General features: G+C 34.5%; 6 protein-coding genes across 14 annotated transcripts; 2 read left to right on the forward strand and 4 right to left on the reverse strand.

Moving 5' to 3' along the window:
• Window positions 1–252: 252 nt before the first annotated feature.
• Rrp40 (exosome complex component Rrp40) lies at window positions 253–1,670 on the reverse strand. 2 transcript variants are annotated; one of them, XM_083090495.1, is made up of 3 exons: window positions 1,268–1,670; window positions 935–1,085; window positions 253–856 (listed from the first exon to the last, which is right to left on the reverse strand). In XM_083090495.1, exons 1-3 carry the CDS (start codon window positions 1,471–1,473, stop codon window positions 566–568), a joined length of 648 nt encoding a protein of 215 aa, XP_082946621.1. In that variant the 5' UTR covers window positions 1,474–1,670; the 3' UTR covers window positions 253–565. The 2 variants fall into 2 exon arrangements, with proteins under 2 accessions (XP_082946621.1, XP_082946613.1); XM_083090487.1 differs by having other exon boundaries at window positions 253–1,085; window positions 1,268–1,668.
• A 277-nt stretch (window positions 1,671–1,947) lies between these two features.
• Window positions 1,948–2,708, forward strand: LOC145966546 (coiled-coil-helix-coiled-coil-helix domain-containing protein 7). The gene is made up of 3 exons (XM_083090673.1): window positions 1,948–2,175; window positions 2,319–2,417; window positions 2,476–2,708. The coding sequence occupies exons 1-3, from the start codon at window positions 2,074–2,076 to the stop codon at window positions 2,575–2,577; spliced, it is 303 nt and encodes a 100-aa protein (XP_082946799.1). The 5' UTR covers window positions 1,948–2,073; the 3' UTR covers window positions 2,578–2,708.
• Window positions 2,709–2,994: 286 nt separating this feature from the next.
• LOC145966484 (ethanolaminephosphotransferase 1) lies at window positions 2,995–7,909 on the reverse strand. Its single transcript, XM_083090568.1, has 8 exons — window positions 7,085–7,909; window positions 6,600–6,668; window positions 6,258–6,450; window positions 5,696–5,958; window positions 5,337–5,494; window positions 4,568–4,748; window positions 4,314–4,490; window positions 2,995–4,129 (listed from the first exon to the last, which is right to left on the reverse strand). The coding sequence occupies exons 1-8, from the start codon at window positions 7,154–7,156 to the stop codon at window positions 4,067–4,069; spliced, it is 1,176 nt and encodes a 391-aa protein (XP_082946694.1). The 5' UTR covers window positions 7,157–7,909; the 3' UTR covers window positions 2,995–4,066.
• Window positions 7,598–11,544, forward strand: LOC145966511 (CUE domain-containing protein 1). Of its 5 annotated transcripts, none has more exons than XM_083090614.1 (6): window positions 7,601–7,896; window positions 8,757–8,801; window positions 8,892–9,027; window positions 9,118–9,493; window positions 9,600–9,683; window positions 9,777–11,544. In XM_083090614.1, the coding sequence occupies exons 3-6, from the start codon at window positions 8,923–8,925 to the stop codon at window positions 9,911–9,913; spliced, it is 702 nt and encodes a 233-aa protein (XP_082946740.1). In that variant the 5' UTR covers window positions 7,601–7,896; window positions 8,757–8,801; window positions 8,892–8,922; the 3' UTR covers window positions 9,914–11,544. The 5 variants fall into 5 exon arrangements, with proteins under 5 accessions (XP_082946763.1, XP_082946769.1, XP_082946740.1 ...); XM_083090620.1 differs by having other exon boundaries at window positions 7,601–7,892; XM_083090629.1 differs by lacking the exon at window positions 7,601–7,896 and adding an exon at window positions 7,965–8,213.
• A 4-nt stretch (window positions 11,545–11,548) lies between these two features.
• Window positions 11,549–15,450, reverse strand: Swip (strumpellin and WASH-interacting protein). 4 transcript variants are annotated; one of them, XM_083090520.1, is made up of 3 exons: window positions 15,139–15,450; window positions 12,770–15,040; window positions 11,549–12,689 (listed from the first exon to the last, which is right to left on the reverse strand). In XM_083090520.1, exons 2-3 carry the CDS (start codon window positions 15,001–15,003, stop codon window positions 11,666–11,668), a joined length of 3,258 nt encoding a protein of 1,085 aa, XP_082946646.1. In that variant the 5' UTR covers window positions 15,004–15,040; window positions 15,139–15,450; the 3' UTR covers window positions 11,549–11,665. The 4 variants fall into 4 exon arrangements, with proteins under 4 accessions (XP_082946646.1, XP_082946636.1, XP_082946653.1 ...); XM_083090510.1 differs by having other exon boundaries at window positions 12,770–15,051; XM_083090527.1 differs by having other exon boundaries at window positions 12,770–15,059.
• Window positions 15,451–15,568: 118 nt separating this feature from the next.
• Window positions 15,569–17,259, reverse strand: Rpl23a (ribosomal protein L23A). The gene is made up of 4 exons (XM_083090601.1): window positions 17,112–17,259; window positions 16,351–16,649; window positions 15,996–16,123; window positions 15,569–15,882 (listed from the first exon to the last, which is right to left on the reverse strand). The coding sequence occupies exons 1-4, from the start codon at window positions 17,143–17,145 to the stop codon at window positions 15,621–15,623; spliced, it is 723 nt and encodes a 240-aa protein (XP_082946727.1). The 5' UTR covers window positions 17,146–17,259; the 3' UTR covers window positions 15,569–15,620.
• Between the last annotated feature and the right edge of the window lie 29 nt (window positions 17,260–17,288).

Here is a 17,288-nt window from a genome sequence, read left to right on the forward strand (position 1 = left end):
ATAATGGATTTCCTTTATTGAAGTTCTTTTATTCCTACTCTTAATTGTCAAATGCGATTATCAACTATATCGTTTTGCGCTGTTCCTTCAAGAATTCAAGAATTTACATTACAAGCATTCATATTTCCGTCGCGATGTGCATCCGTACAATGATACTTTGTAGTAATAATTGTATCTATAGTTTTAAAATATTATCACAGGATGGTTGTCACAGTGGTTGTCATGCTATAATAATCTTATATAAAATATCGATTATAAGGAAACTTCCAGATTTATTTACAAAATTCATTACAGATATTGATACAATAAATGTAATCGTCATTGATAATAGTGAGTGATCGTTATTCTGTGCATGTTAAACAGAGTTGGCTTTAAAGCTAATTTATACATTTTAAAATTGAAAGATTGTACATAATGTGTAAGTCTTATTTTAATCTTATTATTTTTTTATATTTCTTATTCTTATATAAAAATAACGATCTTTTCGGGTCTAATATATTACTTCACTCTTATAGATAATCACTTTTTACCTCACACTCAAAAGTCTAATCCCGTTGAGCTAAAATTATGTTACCAGAAGCAACGTTTTCTCGATTCTAGCACAAAGTTTTTGCATTTCACTAGCTACCGTGTACTCGGCGGCCAAAATAGCATTCGCCGCGGCTATTGTCTCTTGGACTGACCGCGCTTTGATCCATATCCTGCCATTCATTCCAGCAGCGAGTTCGTACGCTTGATTCCGACCGAGTATCCTGAACAACGGACACTCAGGATTGAGCAATTTCCTCACGAGGCTCAGCGAACAAGTGAACACCATGCCATCCGAGCTGAGTACACCGAGTTCGTTTTCCTTGCCCTGAGAATCCACACATACCAATTCAGGCTCCATGTCTTTACTGGCAACCAGCATCTTGGCGTATACCACATCACCGACCTGCAAGTCAGGCCGGTTCTTTTTCGTCGCGCCCTCGAAGGCCAAGTAAGAGAGCGTCGCCTGTTCGCTGGCACCAACGTCTACCTTGTAAATATCGCCGCTTTTCTGCGTCACTATACCGACCACATTTTCACCTCGACTGGGAATGTATCTGCGTGTTAAAAGTATTTGGCGAAGATAAACTAATTGCATACTGCGATTACGGGATGTCTTTAACGGTGAATTAAAATTAGTTATCGTTCTCTGAGTCATGCAAAACAAAAGATAATAGGAAAATATAATACAAAAGTCGTGAAAACATACAAAGGGTAAAACGAGATGATGCTTCCATACCGTTTTTGATAGCTGTCCACATAATACACGGCCGGGTCACGTCTCTTCAGGATACCCGCTTTACAGACGTATACTTTGTCGCCTTCGCGGCGCAGTCCGGGTCCCAGGATTACGTTCTCCCTTTCATTCTTGCCTTCCTTTTTCGTCGATTTGATATCTTTCAAACTGTCACCCGGCATCACTACATCATCCATGCTAACCTCCATTTCGAGAAATTTCAGGGATAACTTTACTTTTTTTTTACTTTCTTTTTTTATTATTATTCAAATGATAAAATATATAGATTTTCTTTCTTCTTCTTCTTCTTCTTCTTCCTTGGACTGGCAAACGCTGACACCCTTATTTTCTTTCAAAATTTTACAGAACGCCATGTGCGTTTAAGGTCTATTTTTAATGAGATGAAAATTACTAGACATGCATAGGTGCAGGAATATTTCTATTGGCGTTTTCAAATGGTCGGGTTTGATTGGTTCCGGAATAGTTTACTAGACATTATGACCAATCACAGCCATTCTTCTGAAGAATATATGGTTACATTCTTCAAAAGAATGGCTGTGATTGGCCAATGGCATCTAGTAAACTACCCCGGAGCGATTGAACCCGACCATTCAAAAACGCTATATGATAATACATGAAAATCACCGTGTTTTTCTTCAGCTGCACCTGCACTTTCTGCGCTTTCTTGTAATTTTTTCTTTTTTTTTCTCTCTCTTTCTTCAAGTGTCAAGTGTGAAAAATTGAAATGAAGTGTGTGTGAAAAATTAGGTGTATGTACATGTGTATATAATTATTTTTTCATTGACAAAATGAGTAAACAGAAAGACTCGGACAACGTTACGGAACAAGTAAATCCTGTGAAAAAACATCCATTGCATCGTAACCAAGAATTATACAATCCTTGTTACAAGGTATTTAAATGATTTATAATTGTTAGACATTATGTGAAAGTAAATCATTTTTGTTCAGGACTCTGGAGATATAAAAAAAAAAGAGTATAGAAGATGCAGTTAAAAGAAGTTATATTAATGAAATTTGTCTATATTTTTTTTAGGAGCATCTTCTATCCTTAAAATGCCTTGATTCAAATCAGAAAGAACGTCAAGCATGTGAAGTATATTTTATGAATTATAAAAACTGCAAAGAATTCTGGGTAAGTTTTCTTCCAATGTAATATGTATCTTTTTCTTAAATATATGTTTTCTGTCCAGGCTAAAGTACAATCTGAACGCAAATCAAAAGGTATTAAGCCATATATGCCACCTTTAGAAGAACGCAAAAACATAAAAGCAGATTTTCTAAACTCTAGATAGCGATAAATGTATACTATTTTATTTTGTAAAAATATCTTTTATTTCATATATATTAGGTTTCTCCAATATTTTGCAATATTACACTGTAATATAGCATGTATATAGTCTCCAATAAAATGTAATAAATGTAAGCTCTATAAACTCATAATAAAAATGTAATAAATGTAAGCTCTTGTAAACTCATAAAAAAAATTAATATTTGTCAAATAAGAATTTTACTACTTTAAATTTTTTCCAGTATTTTAATGATTTTATTTTACATATTTTTTTTAAACATATTACTTTAATGTATCTACATATGTAATAAAAAATTTTCGTTTTAAAATAAAAACAAATTTTTTTATAGATATTACATTTGAATATCAATTTTGAGTTGTAGTTTCACATGTGGAAATCATATGATGTAATAATTACAAATTGTACAAATTTTAACGTAAATTTACATTCAAATATGTAGACAATAATACACACTGATCCTTTATCATACATATTAACTTGTACTATATAAATATGACTTGTATATTACTACATATACATTAGGCGATTTTTGGCATGACTGTGATATACCAACCAAAGTATATCAGATTCTACTAGAACAGTTTCGTGCGTTTGATAGTTTGTGGTAGAGGCGTGGCTAGTTTGGTATCCAGCTGGTTGATACTACGCTATACCAAAAATGAAGCAGGGTACAAGATGTTATGTACCAGAATAAGCTCCACCTCTACCAAAAACAACCTTGGTACATGTACCAAATTATCGCCAAAAATCGCCTATTATTCTACTATTAAAACATATATGAATGAATCGATGATATTTTATACAATTTTTAAATATTAAAAAGAAAGAAATAAAAGAGAGAGAGAAAGAAAGAAAAATCAGATAAAAGAAAAGGAAAAGAGGAAAAACGTTATTAGTAAATTGAAGAATAATATCCGAGGGACGATATATGTTAAAAACGAAAAGGTATACATTTTTAGTTCAACGCTTGATAAAATTAATAGCATTCAAAGAAAAAGTATTTGTACACACATATAAATACATATAAGTCTGGTGCTTTAATATATGATGTTTATAGATAAACCACTGTTCTTTCAAAGAAACAATATGTGGATAATTAAATATATCACAGTAAAATAATATAGAACTGATTTGGAGAATTTCAGCATAGAAATAAGCAAACAACTCGATAGGTACGATTATGTTAGATATGTGAAGCAAAATAAAATTATCACAATTTTTGCATCTCTGAGTAGCACTTTGTATAATCGCGTATTTCGCGTGAAGGACAGTGATTCTAAGAATTCCTTGTTTTTTCAATAAGTGTCTTGTCATGATTATTAACTTTTAGTGATTAATTCTAATAATAAGTTTGTATATTGTGTGTGTGTCAGATCTCTTCTCCTTGTTTGCTTTTTTTGCGCCGGTTTTAATGACTTTTTTTTTTTACCTCATAATACCTTCGTTTTTAACATGTATCGTCGACAAGTAGTCATTCGGAATGATTTTTTATAGAGAACGTCTGAATCCGAAAGTGACGGCACATTTGACGCACCTGAAAAATTGACAATATGATATAAATAAATTGCTTTGTGTGAACATATAAAAAAATACATAGATTATATTATTGGATATATATAGAATATATTATTAGATATATATAGATTATATTATTAGATATATATACAAGTATTTTATAAATTATAATTATAAAAGTATAGTTATATCATTAAACTTACCACGCAAGCACCATAATGAATGTGTGCCAACAAAGCTACTATGGAAACTAGATACATAGATCCTAAATCTATGCTAGGTAACATAAATGAGAAAATAGCGGCTACTGCGACTGGCAACAGTATCCATGGTAATACTTCACATCTAGTATTACTCATTTGTGATACGATTAATCGACACTACAACATTGAATCATTGAAATTAATAACGTTGATAAAATCATTTTTTTAAATTACATGTGTTTATAGAATCTTACACATATATTGGAAAAAATAGTCCCAATGGCAAAATATATTATCCTTGGATCTTTTTCTAGAACGTTACTTGGAGAATGTATTATCCAGATTGTAGAAATTGCAAAAAGCAAAATCAAAGGCACTAATGGCCTTATGGCTTCTGGAAATGTTCGCATTTTGCCAGTCTTATCTCTATATGACCTATAAAAGAAAGATATATATGTCAAAGTAGCATGTATGTTGCATCAATAATATATGCATATAGTGTGTAATTGCAAAAGATAAGATTAATTGCAGCTATATATTCTAGAATATATCTTTTGCAATTGCACGCTATATATATTATTGATGCAACATACATATACTGAAAACATAATGTTATTAGATTGATTTATTTGCAAATTTCATGCGTATGCGGATAAATAAAATTATTATAAATATTTTTTTTTATATTTTCTAATAAACAAAGTTATTGTAAATATTTTTTTAGGAAAGACATTGGAAAGAATTTTCCTCTAGATGGATATAAAGATATAAAGTCGATGAATGGGGGGGGGGGGTACATATAATTATATACTTACAATTACATAAGAATAAAAAAATTAAAATTTACAATTATTAATATTTATCATTATTTATATACTTAACTGATAAATATTTTGATAAAACTTATCGAGAAACTATATAGTAATATAATTATATATTATGAATTTTAATAATTTAATTTTTTTAATATGGATTTAATAATTTTACAATAAAATTTACTAAAACAAGCAGATGCATACTTACTTGTATATGTTCCAAAGAACAACTGGCAAGTTGGACACAAGTGCACTAACATAAAACAGCATTTCAAACATCATTCCTGCTGATATACCACCTGACAATTCAAATTTCCAAGCTTCACGTCCACCTATGCTGGTAAGCATAAATACTATGATAGTTGCCTATAAAATTGACAGACAGATATAAATCTTCATTTAATGAAATTTTTAATCAACAAGATCATAATTGTTATATATATATATATATATATTTATACATATATCAATTTTATGAAATTGTTTATGTATTCATTATTATAATCTTAAAAATCCAAGATATACATGCATATAAGCATACACGCACTACGACTTAAATAAACTTACTAGCATGGAAGCATCATATCCCCAAGGAAGAAATAGTACGCCTGTGTTATATTTCTCCCAGTGACTCAGATAAAAATTAATAAATATATTCCACAGTATAAAGTACATTCGTAACGGCGAGACACTGTGATCCGTTCTGCCGAAAACTGAATACACACACACAGTAATCAATATAGTAGACCAACTGTCTAAACCATGATCGAATAATTCTCCTAAAGGACCAGAAGTTTGTGTACGTCTTGCCTGCTTTCCATCTATTCCATCTACAATATAATAATAATCAATGAGCATTTTAAATTATTGTTAAATATCTATATAAAATATCTACGTAATGTTTTGTATGTGTTGTAAAATCTATGAAATTTTCTAATTTTATTTAAATTTATGTGCATTTTATTCAAGTTTATGTTTGTTCATATTTATTTCAAACATGAAAAATAAATATATATAAATTTACTAATCTCTTATATTAATTTAAATTCTTCATATTGCTTATAATTATAATCAATAATATAATTATATGTTAATGTATAAATTGTATATCAATTCGAAATACACGTACCAAGCGTATATGCCATAAAAATGTTAAAAGCAGCTACGGCAAAGACCCATCGTGATATTGGAGGGTATTCTGGCTTGTCATCGCTGGATGCATAAAAGTAGTAGTCATAATATGCAAATAACATAAAATTCAACACAGTAAAGAGGAATCCAGAGAAGGTTAGTACATTTGGAGCAATCCACTTTGGGCAATACTATAAAAGAAGACACACAATTAGTATTTGTAATAAATATTATACTATACAACATACTACAAAATATATATTTTCCTATATATAGATTAAATTATAATTGTTATTACTGCATTAATAATTATTTCACTACTAAAGCATAGAAATCATACCTCTACTACTTTGTTCCAAAAAGGATGCATAACATATACACTTAGGGGACTTGTATCCAAGGAGCTATACTGTAATCAGAATATTTGAAATAAGTAACACAAACATAATCGAGCATCGTATACATTATGGCCCATATTCTGAATCCTCTTTTATCGATAAAAGTGCCTCTAAAAGTGGCATATAAGCCTTCTGATTGGCTACAGGCCACTTTTAGGAGCACTTTTATCGATAAAAGAGGATTCAGAATATGGGCCTAAGTCAATCAAATTAAAATTTTCTTATATTATTAATATATATTCTTTAATATTTTTTATATATTACCATATAAAATTTATATATATATGTGTGTGTGTGTGTGTGTGTGTAATACATTATATAAAATATATATTTATAAAATACAATATATACGTATGTAATTATATGCATCACACATATGGTATATAATTTGATATTGATGATTATTAAATATTTAAATCAAACTCACTTTATAGCTCTCAAACCCCGTAAGATGTTCCTCGGTGAGATATTCCACCTCGCACTTGAATTGACGATACATTTTCTGGAATCTCAAGAATCGAACCACCCAATGAAATCTCCAACGTTCACCCTACGATCGTTAATCACCGCACATTTACGCAAAATATCGTTCTACAAGCAGACGCGCGAGGAATTCCGATTTTCTCGTATGAATATTCCCTTTGTTTAGTTTTTTCCTCTATTTGTACCGTCTGTAAAATCGTCTATCGTTACGTAAATTCATCGTGCAAAAGTTGAGAGAATTTTATCTCACGCACTCTTTTTCGTAAACACCGAATTCCGATCTAATTTTCGCTCACTCAATCACAAAGATTACAACTCACTGCGCCTTCGCGTCGCGAATCGGGACCTCGCGCGACGCGAGAGGCGTGATGTATGCAATAAATTATAAATTACGCGTGTATTACGTATACGCAGGCATATCAGACGATATCCCGGCTCCGGCTCGTCGACCACAGGCCACAGGCCACAACCGCATACACCGCAATGCATGCGCGACGCGTCTCACATATAGAGAAAGAGGCACCGGCTGATCATCGCATCATCCCCCGGCCCCGGATCGCCCACGCGCTCGCCTTTCTGTTTCAACGATCGAGACGCGCGGACGCATCCTGCTGAATTGTACCCACGGACAGGCGGCAGCACAATTGTTTTATCGCCGTGTGTGAAACACGCACACACGCACACGCAGACACACGAAAGTTATAGCGGCGTAAAAAATTATTCCGCGTGCATTTTTACCTTGAACGACACAAGTGAGTACGTAACATCTGATTATATTTATAATACTCGTAATTTTCCTATAATATACGAATGAAAATACGCGAGTATTATTTAACAAGCATTGATATATATACGAATAATTGTATGAATTAAAATAAGGGTATAGATAAATATTGCGTAAAAATGAAAAAAGAAGCTACAATTAATTTCACGTTTGAATTTCGAGCCCGTGTGTTTATTTCTGAACGAGAGGGTCAATTAGTTGCTGCCAACATTGTGCGCGATAGAACACCATTTATCCTTTTTTTTTTTTACGAAATTTTTCGTCGCGAAGTCAGCGAAACGAGCCGAAGGTGATGTGAACATCATAGACATAAAATACATAGACGGGAAATCTATTCTGCGATGATTAGAGAATTTGCCCTATGAGTTTAATTATATTTTTAATTATATAAATTATATATAATACATGTGTCAAATATGGATATGTCAAACTATAAACGCACATTTTTCCCGATGCCTTGAAATAGTGTTGACATTTTTCGAATATAACGTAATTATAAATTAGATATATAATTATCCTTGAAAGAGGAACAAAACTGCATTTTATTTCTATTTCTAAACTTCTACCTGCGGTAGTTGTGTCGTCTATGTATTTTCCACGTCTATGGCAAGCACAGATTTCGATAGTTGACAATTTCTTGATCCTTCGGCATAACAGTACATAAAATGACATAGAATTGCATAGACTGACAGTGAATTTCGTATTCTGAATGAATAACATGTATTTATAATCGACCAATTAACCATTCGAGAAGATAAGATAACACTATGCTAATTACGATGATTGATACTAAAGAGCAGATCGACGTAATAACATAAACCGGTATTCGCAGGCATGGGTAGCGCTGTCATTTCCTGAAGATTGTCAGCAAGTGTTTGTACGTTTATATACATATGTGTGTTTTTAGTATTTGTGTAGAAGTTTATTCTCGTTGATGATTTATTCTAAAATTATATTGCGTTCACAGTTTCATTAATCTCTCCGTCAACAATTTCACCATGGCCTCTGCAACAGAGCAGCAGCAACAGACCACGCTGGAATTTTACCAGGCGATGGCCGACTTTAAAAATATGTTCCCGCAAATGGACGACGATGTGATAGAGGTAAAATATTGAATTCATAGATATAATAATCAATATCATTAACGCAGACCATGTTGAATTTGAATATTGTATCGTTGTATCATTTGTCAGGCTGTGCTAAGATCCAATCAAGGAGCTGTGGATACTACGATCGATCAATTGCTCACCATGAGTACCGACAACGAGAATGAAAAGATCAGGAGTGAATTGGAACAAAAGGAAGAACTGCCAAGCACCATAAAATCACCTAGGAAAGACTCTAGCAAATCATTAAAAACTATACATAAGTGGCAGCCACCATTGTTGGGACCATTGCCGGATACCTTTCTAAGACTACCCCAGCAAATGTCAGATGATGGTGTTGACTCAACATACTCGCAAGAAAATTCTATGCTGGAAGATGAGAGAATTGCTATGTTTCTGCAGAATGAAGAGTTCATGGCAGAACTTCGTTGGAACGAAGATTTTCTGTCCACATTGGAACATGGTAAAGAATTAAAGATTTACAAGATAATATAATCAGGAGAATTATGTATCCAAAATGTTTACCAATGACAATACTTGTAAGGAAATGTCTTCTTTTTCTTTTGTAGATTCGAAGCTTGAAAAATACGGTGGTCAAACTGGTCACGATGATGAGGATCTATTTAAGGAAAGACTGAAAAATATGGGCAAATGTAAGCAACCAGTTAAGAAATAATTAAAATTAAGAACTGCGTCGTACAGTTTATCTGTTATTTCCCTCTTTTTAATAATGAACATTCTTACAGTATCTCGACGTAAATTCGCACAACTTACGAAAGTATTCACTCGCAGTAAGAAACGCGGTGGCAGGCAATTATTGCCACCGACAGCTTCCTGTGACGATCTCTTGGATCCAGAAGAGTCATCCAAACCTCAATCTTAAAGAAACATCTGTACCTATAAGTCTACAGGGAATACTCTTGTCATACTTTATTGTGAAGACAGAGAGCAAACTTAATGGCATTCACAGCTTAAGTGTAATTTAAATGTCACAAAAACAAGCATATCCAGCATGTCGTAATTTGCAAGATGAAAGAAAATTATGTTAGAGTACTACTGTAAGATATAATTTAATTAGTGATGTTTTTAATTCACATGATGGCTGATGAGATAATTAGTTGAACAGAGATAATGGAATTGCTAGGCTGAGGATCCAAAAGCGAATTAGTGAGAACTTATTAAAAAAAATGAATATCAAGAAAGTTTCAAACAATACAAAATACAAAAACACAAACATACAAACATACAAAATTATCAAAACATCCATATTTCTCGTTAAATATGCAGATATACAATTGAATGTGTGTATATATATACGTAGAGGAATAGTATACATTAATTTTAATGTATTTCCTAATATATAAGGATATAGATCTGTTTTAATTCTGATAAATTCAATGTGATATTTTATTGCGATATTGTGACGCAAATTTTACTTTAATAGATTTTATATTTTGTTGTGATTTTATACATGTTGCTTGCGGTTACCTGTATTATTGTGTATTAATCGTGCGTAATTGTCTAAAAATCGGCATGAGAAAGTTTCGAAAATGTATCGAATGATAATCTTTAAAAAATTATTGCTAATATTGGGAAAATATTTAACTTTATTTAAAAGTGATAGCTATCGTTTTGAATGACGTTTTAAATGATAATTAAGAAATCAGATTCTTATTGTATGCAAAGTACGCAATGCGATTGCTTTTTAGCATGTGCAGCAATGAAAAATAGTTGATTATATTGTGTATATATATGTCTATGTTTATCGCCAATAGTGCGTTAATGTTATTATAGATAGAATAGTTCGTTAAAAATTTAGAAAATGCAATGTCGAAATTCAGATAAAGATGATTTCTTTGAAAAATCTAATTGTCAGGAATGAAGAAATCTGAATGAAATCTGATGCGGTCGGTATTGATACATTAAAAAGTAGTGAATGAAGGCTTCTTATATTTTCAAAAATTTATATTATACATCACATTTTCAAAAATTTATATTACTATATATAATTTATTAAATAGTAGCGTTACACTACTCTAACAATTTAACGATAGTGTTTTTGCAGAAATTATACACGCATGTGCGCGCGCGCATACATACATACACACATATCACATACATGTACACATACTATTGTGGTAATTATTCATGAATTTGATTGAATTTAAATTGAAGAATACTTATAAATGCCTTTATTCACTTACTCTTTCGATTCTATTTGCCATTGCAAATAGCAATTGTACCTTTTTTTTAGCATAATAAATCCTAGTCGCTCAGTCTAGCCATTATTTATTCAACGAGAATCTGATATCGTAACAATATTGTGAATGTAGAAGATATTTATAAAAGTGGTTGTAAAGAATCTAAGTCATTTACAATAACATGTGCTCTATGATTTTATATATATGTATATAAAATCGAAAGAGATGATTAGACTGCATTATATTTACTTCAAATTTTGTTCAAACTCAAAATTAGGAATAAAATTAGGAATAAAAAATAGTTCTAAATGCATATCTCCTTATAATTGTATATAATTTATATCAATTATTTCTCCCTTAACATCAAGAAATCGATTCGGATTCAAGAATAAAATGCAAGATTGAAGTATCAAAATAATATCAACTGTCTCGCGTTATGTGTCAGGTTGTTTGAAAAATACCCTAGCACCAGAAAGACTATAATACAATAATTGGAATTCGGCATTCCTCTCAGCTAGACGTTGAAGAGTAAGCGCTCTCGTTTGCTGGAGTTTTTCATCGCCGTGATCGTCTTTACTTTCGGCGGCAAACTTTTGCCGGGCAATGTGTTGTTCCACTGTCTTGAACCAATGCAAATTGTCCAATTCTGTGTTCTGGTCGAGTAGTGCGTTGATGTAGGCGATACCCATGGCAAAGCCATCGTCGGTAAAGGCCGCGCCAGTTTGGTTCTTCTTGAACATCTTTTCTTTATTCGACACAGAATTATCTACGAAACTGAGCGTTAATGGCGGCACGATAGCGTAGAACTGCTGCAGATGGTAAGATTTGGCATCGCGAAATGCTGACGTGAACACGTCCACCAGTAGTTTAAAATATTGGATACCCTCGGTGAAGTTGCGTACGAGATCGGCAATATCGTCCTCCAGTCGCCTGGCCGCCGCTTGCGTTTCGACGCTGTAATTCAGACCGCGACAGAGCGCTTCGAACGGCACTGTCTTCTCAATGTCCGGTAGAAATGATACTGCATTGGAGCTGGCGTGGAGACCGCCGGAGCGAATCAGCCGCACGTAGCCGAGCGCATTGCCGATCTGCGTGATCAACTGACGAAACTGATCTAGATAACTTAATCCATCCGCAGTCATGCCCAATTTCCGGATGCCCTTTTGAAATTTTTCCGCTCGCTCATATGTATACGGAACAGCGCCCGCTTCTCGTTGTGCCCGGATAAACCTGATGTCGCGCATTAGCCGCGACTTGATGTGCTCGTCAAAGAGGAACTGCGAGAATGTATGCAGCTTAACGCGCAGGAATTGATAGACAAAGTTTACCGTAGTGCTCATGATACCGGTGCCATGAGTGCGAATTGAATTGGCGATATGTCGGATGCCGATGGTATTGAGGTGCTTGTTACCATTGCTGTGCTCTACGAACGTCTGCGTGTTCAGGTTGTACAGATACCTATGCAGAACGACAATTAATATATGAGCGATATACTTCTAGATAATAATTAATAATTAATAATTAATAATTATGTCTACCTGGAAACAAACACGTGTATGTTACGCATAATTTCCAGAGCGTCCAGGCCTTGCTCGAGGGTCTGCGTCGGCAAATGATCTTGCACAGTGTCCAGACCCATCTTATAACTAGCCAACGTGTGCATCATTCGGTAGGTTCTCCAATCATGCAGAGCCACTGTTGTCAGATTGTAAAACATATCATCTAGATAATGCTCGACGAATCTCTTGGTGCAGACCATATTTTCGGCTAAAGGCAGCGGCGGAACGCGCACTACTCTACCGCCGTCCTTGGCGCCAATGTTGAAAGGATTCGCAGAATCTAGTTTGAGATGAGCGTGCACATGTAATCGTAAACTGGTCTCAATTTCATGGCAGGTCGGCTTCAGCACGCTTTTCACCAAGCTTTCTCTGAGCTCCGCGATATGCTTTTCCCTCAGCTCAACCGATTCCTGCTCGCCCACAGCGCTATTGAAGGCAGCGAACAGGTGAGCAATGTGACAAACCCCAGTATTGCCGTCGACGACTGAAGAGAGATAGGCGGGCAGCATATTCTGATGATGCAACAGCAACGAATAATCACCGAGCTCATCGACTAGTTCGTGCAGTTCAGCTACGGCATCATAACTGTCTAGCAGAAACCGCAGCTTCACCACATCTTCCTCACGGAAAGTGTCAGTCAGCTGGCTAGCACATGCCAGCGTACAACGCACTATCAATCGCCTATCTGCGCTCGCCGGACCGCTTATCAGCCGCATACCGAGTCCTACCAACGACAGCGCGTCCAATCGTTCTCTGCTATAGCCTTTGTCTTTCTGAACGAGACCCTTGCGCGCCGTCTCTAACATAGCTAATATGTAATAAGCTAAGTACTGCAGCACTTGCGCCTGTGATTGCACGACGATTGGCCCGAGTGCGTAAAACGTTGTCTGCAGAGACTTTTGCAATTCTATGATTCTGCAGATCAATTGCACTGTATTGCGACTCATTGGTTTCGACAGCGAAGCGTGAAGATTCGTTACGAATGCGACTGTCTCCCGCATCTGGGATAAGAGAGTTAACAAATCCATCAGCAGCGTACGTTTCTGCCCGATATCCGATACTTGAAGATTTGTCCTTGTCAGGATACTCTGCATCTCCACACACCAAGTCGTTGCTCGATGTATCAAATTGTTCACTATAGTTGGCAATCTTTGTGTTCTTGCTTGTAAAATCTTTTCGCCTATTTGCGGACTCGCGGCAGTGCCAGTCTCTTTCGGCACAATGTTACTGAGGAATCTGCTGGGCACCCAAATTACGTTTCCTACCAATGTAACTGCATAGAACCTCTTATTTGCCTCTAGTACTCTCTTAATCAATCTCCTATCGCAAGCGCCAAACAGCTTTATCACCACTACGATGCCAACATTGGCTCTTATCCAATTTGTATTCAATGCTGCATGATCATTGGATTTAGTTTCCACATCTGTGATTGTGTTCTTCAAATAGCTGACGATTTGCTCGCTCATAACTATACCTTTATTCACGTCCATCACATGCTCAATTGCCTTCAGAAACATATTTCTTCGTAACAGCTTCTCTTGCAAATCCTTAAGCAGGTGATCAAATGTTTCTAGTTTCGCCTTGGCGACGCCAAACTGCGACGGATTATGCATCATGGAACGTACATGCATTCTATATTTCTTCCACTGATCAACTATTGTTGGTTGAGCATCAATAATTTCGTCGAGAATCATAAAGATCACGAATAAATCTATAAAACCTTCTATCAGGGTGGGCAAATAAATCTCGTGAACAGCGCCAGATAGACTTGCCAACTGTTGTGTAGTCAAATGTACAACATTTGACATCCGATTAGCAAAAATAGACAAATCCTGTAGATCGGATAGTAATTTAGTCACATTAGTGAGATCATCATCTGTGCATCTCTCCCCATGAGTAAAGAGTTTTGTATAGAAACCAGCAGCTTCCACTTTCAGTAGCCTGATTTCTCTGCATGTTCCTGCCACAGCCGCCAGCAGCTTAGACAATGCCTTGTTCTCCATCTCTACCAAGGAGAGGATGCTAATGCTTTCCTTTGCTTTGTAGACCAGACGCAGAGGACCTTCTATGATATACTCCAACATGGAATCGCTTCTCCAGGATTTTTCCACCAGATTTTCAAAAAACTCTCCATATTTTCGCAGATGCATAGCACCTGCAGCCTTGTAGATGCTCTCATCTTTCTTGGAATTCCATACCGGTGCCTCTATCATTTTTAATGAATGATGCGATTTGGATAATCTGCAACAACTGGAAACAAACTATAGAACTTTTCTTTATTATATATTATTAACCTGAATTTTTTGAATAATGTATGAAAATTTATTTAACATGTACCATTTACTTACATCACGTACACATTATATGCATCTATATTTTTTCATACATATTTATTTTAGTATGCATTCGAATTTAAACAATAATCTTGCAGATTGTTTTGTTATCACACAGTACAAAATTTATTGTCACTATCAAGAATGACTACACCTTCTATTTTTTTATATTGACATTATACACTCGTTCGGGATAAACGTCAAAACATTTCCGAGTAGTTGATTTTGACTATTCACGGTAGATGGCAATATTTTCGCGAGTACAGTCGATATACTTCACGTATTTAACCCTGAGGTGATTTTATAAATGCGAAAAATTTTTTAAAAATCAATGCTTTGAATTATTACTCGGGTAAATATTTTTTTTTAATCTTTGTTCTGTTGCTTAAAAGAGTAATCGAACAAGGATTGCAAAACAATGTGAATAAATTAATGTCCATATTGATATTTTTTTTCTATTAGTACAGATTTTATTTTATTTCTTAACAAAAGAGAAATTATATGATGCCGATCTTGTTGGCGACATCAAGCGCATCGTAGTCACGTGTCAAACGCACATACGCCTTCTTCTTGCCATCCGGCCTCATCAAAGTGTTCACCTTTGCTACATCGACATCATAAAGTTTCTTGATCGACGCCTTGATGTGATATTTGTTGGCGCTTGTATGCACGATGAAGACTAGAGTGTTGTTGTCTTCGATCTTCTTCATCGCCGCTTCCGTCGTGAGTGGGAATTTTATTATATTGAAGGCATCCATGCTGAAATATAAAAGTTTCAAGAATATAACAATAAATTTTCAGAAAAAACTGTACAAATCTAGATTTTTATAGGTATTTTAAAAAGAATTCGAATATTCAAGCTCTCTTCTCACCGATTTCTGTTTGGCACAGATTTACGTGGGTATTTCGGATTTCTTGGTGGTCTGAAAGTCTTGGGTCTGTGGAAATGCACAGATGTTCTGATCTTCCGTACCCTAGATCCATGTACTCCCTTCAAGATCTATATGAAAATACAAATGCAATTGTCAGTGTCAATAATATGTAGTACATATGCAATTACACATATATCTTATGTACTTTGATTCTTCAGTATTGTGTTAAAAGATATTTTCACAGAAATTCAAAGAGATTCCCACACTTACAATTCATCATATATATAAGTAATATTGTTTGACAGAGAAATTTAAAAAATTGATGATTTTTAGCAAAATTTATTTTAAGAATAACCTTTTTCTGCGCCTTGAGAGCTTTTTGTAGAGGAGCTGCTGATTTTCCACCCTTTGAAATCTTTTTAGTAGCCTGAACATTCTTCTTCGGTTTGCTAATCAATGGTTTACTGGCAAGCTTGAGGACAGGTTTACTTGCAGGCTTGCTTGCAGCAGGTTTGGCAGCGCTTGCTGGCTTGGCAGCCGCTGGTTTCTTCGCTGCTGCAGGCTTAGCTGCAGGCTTCGTCGCTTTAGAAGTGGAAGCCGCAGTAGCTGGCTTCTTTTCCACCTTTTTCTCCGTCTTCTTCTCTGCAGGCTTACCTATTATTTATAAGAATAATGAAATAATTATAATCATAAAATTGAAAAAGCGTACTAAAAAGATAATTATTATACTCTAGGAAATATTCCTAATATCCACTTTTAAAAATATGAAGAAATGAAGCTTTTTGTTTTCTTGTTCTATTTTAGGTTATGATACATAGCATATAAATATTATAAATGATATTGCGAAAAATCGCATTGCAAATAATTCAAAAGGCATGTAAAATTTCGAGAAACATCTCTCTGCAAATATTTCTATCATAAACACACGGATAAAGATATATATATTCAAAAACGATCAACCACATGGGTGTCATGAGACACGTTCTCGACATAATCAATTTCGAATAATAACGTAACATTGTTTTATAACGGATTTACATTAATTAAGCTTTATTTATTCTAAAATGTACTCATTCTAAAGAGCGAAACAACGAATGTCGTAAATTTTATCTTTACCTGCTTTTTCCGTAGGTTTCGGTTTGGGTGCCATTTTGCTAAAAGAAACGTGAAATTACAGAACGTCAGCGCGAAGCGGAAGCGCTTGCAGCGCCAATCCGATTACTACGTTAATTGTTGACGGATGAAAGAGAATTTTCAAGATGAAGGAGATTTTTGGTTGGCTGAAAAATTTCC

This window comes from Camponotus vicinus, unplaced genomic scaffold (assembly GCF_025532165.1).
Source record: "Camponotus vicinus isolate PSW18456_S1 unplaced genomic scaffold, iyCamVici1.0 SCAF_1, whole genome shotgun sequence".
Classification (NCBI taxonomy): Eukaryota; Metazoa; Arthropoda; class Insecta; order Hymenoptera; family Formicidae; genus Camponotus; species Camponotus vicinus.

Excerpts from the sequence above, each read along its gene's own strand:
- Rrp40 (XM_083090487.1), bottom strand. The coding sequence starts at position 1,473 with ATGGAGGTTAGCATGGATGATGTAGTGATGCCGGGTGACAGTTTGAAA. Across the intron at positions 1,086-1,267 it reads GTGGACAGCTATCAAAAACG|ATACATTCCCAGTCGAGGTG; the intron begins GTATGGAAGCAT and ends TTTAACACGCAG.
- LOC145966546 (XM_083090673.1), top strand. The coding sequence starts at position 2,074 with ATGAGTAAACAGAAAGACTCGGACAACGTTACGGAACAAGTAAATCCT. Across the intron at positions 2,176-2,318 it reads TATACAATCCTTGTTACAAG|GAGCATCTTCTATCCTTAAA; the intron begins GTATTTAAATGA and ends TATTTTTTTTAG. Across the intron at positions 2,418-2,475 it reads AAAACTGCAAAGAATTCTGG|GCTAAAGTACAATCTGAACG; the intron begins GTAAGTTTTCTT and ends TTTTCTGTCCAG.
- LOC145966484 (XM_083090568.1), bottom strand. The coding sequence starts at position 7,156 with ATGTATCGTCAATTCAAGTGCGAGGTGGAATATCTCACCGAGGAACAT. Across the intron at positions 5,959-6,257 it reads TTTTATGGCATATACGCTTG|ATGGAATAGATGGAAAGCAG; the intron begins GTACGTGTATTT and ends ATTATATTGTAG. Across the intron at positions 4,491-4,567 it reads CTATTTTTTCCAATATATGT|TGTCGATTAATCGTATCACA; the intron begins GTAAGATTCTAT and ends TCAATGTTGTAG.
- LOC145966511 (XM_083090637.1), top strand. The coding sequence starts at position 8,923 with ATGGCCTCTGCAACAGAGCAGCAGCAACAGACCACGCTGGAATTTTAC. Across the intron at positions 9,028-9,117 it reads TGGACGACGATGTGATAGAG|GCTGTGCTAAGATCCAATCA; the intron begins GTAAAATATTGA and ends ATCATTTGTCAG. Across the intron at positions 9,494-9,599 it reads TCTGTCCACATTGGAACATG|ATTCGAAGCTTGAAAAATAC; the intron begins GTAAAGAATTAA and ends TTTCTTTTGTAG.
- Swip (XM_083090505.1), bottom strand. Across the intron at positions 12,690-12,769 it reads ATACACGTGTTTGTTTCCAG|GTATCTGTACAACCTGAACA; the intron begins GTAGACATAATT and ends CGTTCTGCATAG.
- Rpl23a (XM_083090601.1), bottom strand. The coding sequence starts at position 17,145 with ATGGCACCCAAACCGAAACCTACGGAAAAAGCAG. Across the intron at positions 16,650-17,111 it reads GAAACCTACGGAAAAAGCAG|GTAAGCCTGCAGAGAAGAAG; the intron begins GTAAAGATAAAA and ends TATAAATAATAG. Across the intron at positions 16,124-16,350 it reads CTCTCAAGGCGCAGAAAAAG|ATCTTGAAGGGAGTACATGG; the intron begins GTTATTCTTAAA and ends ATTTTCATATAG.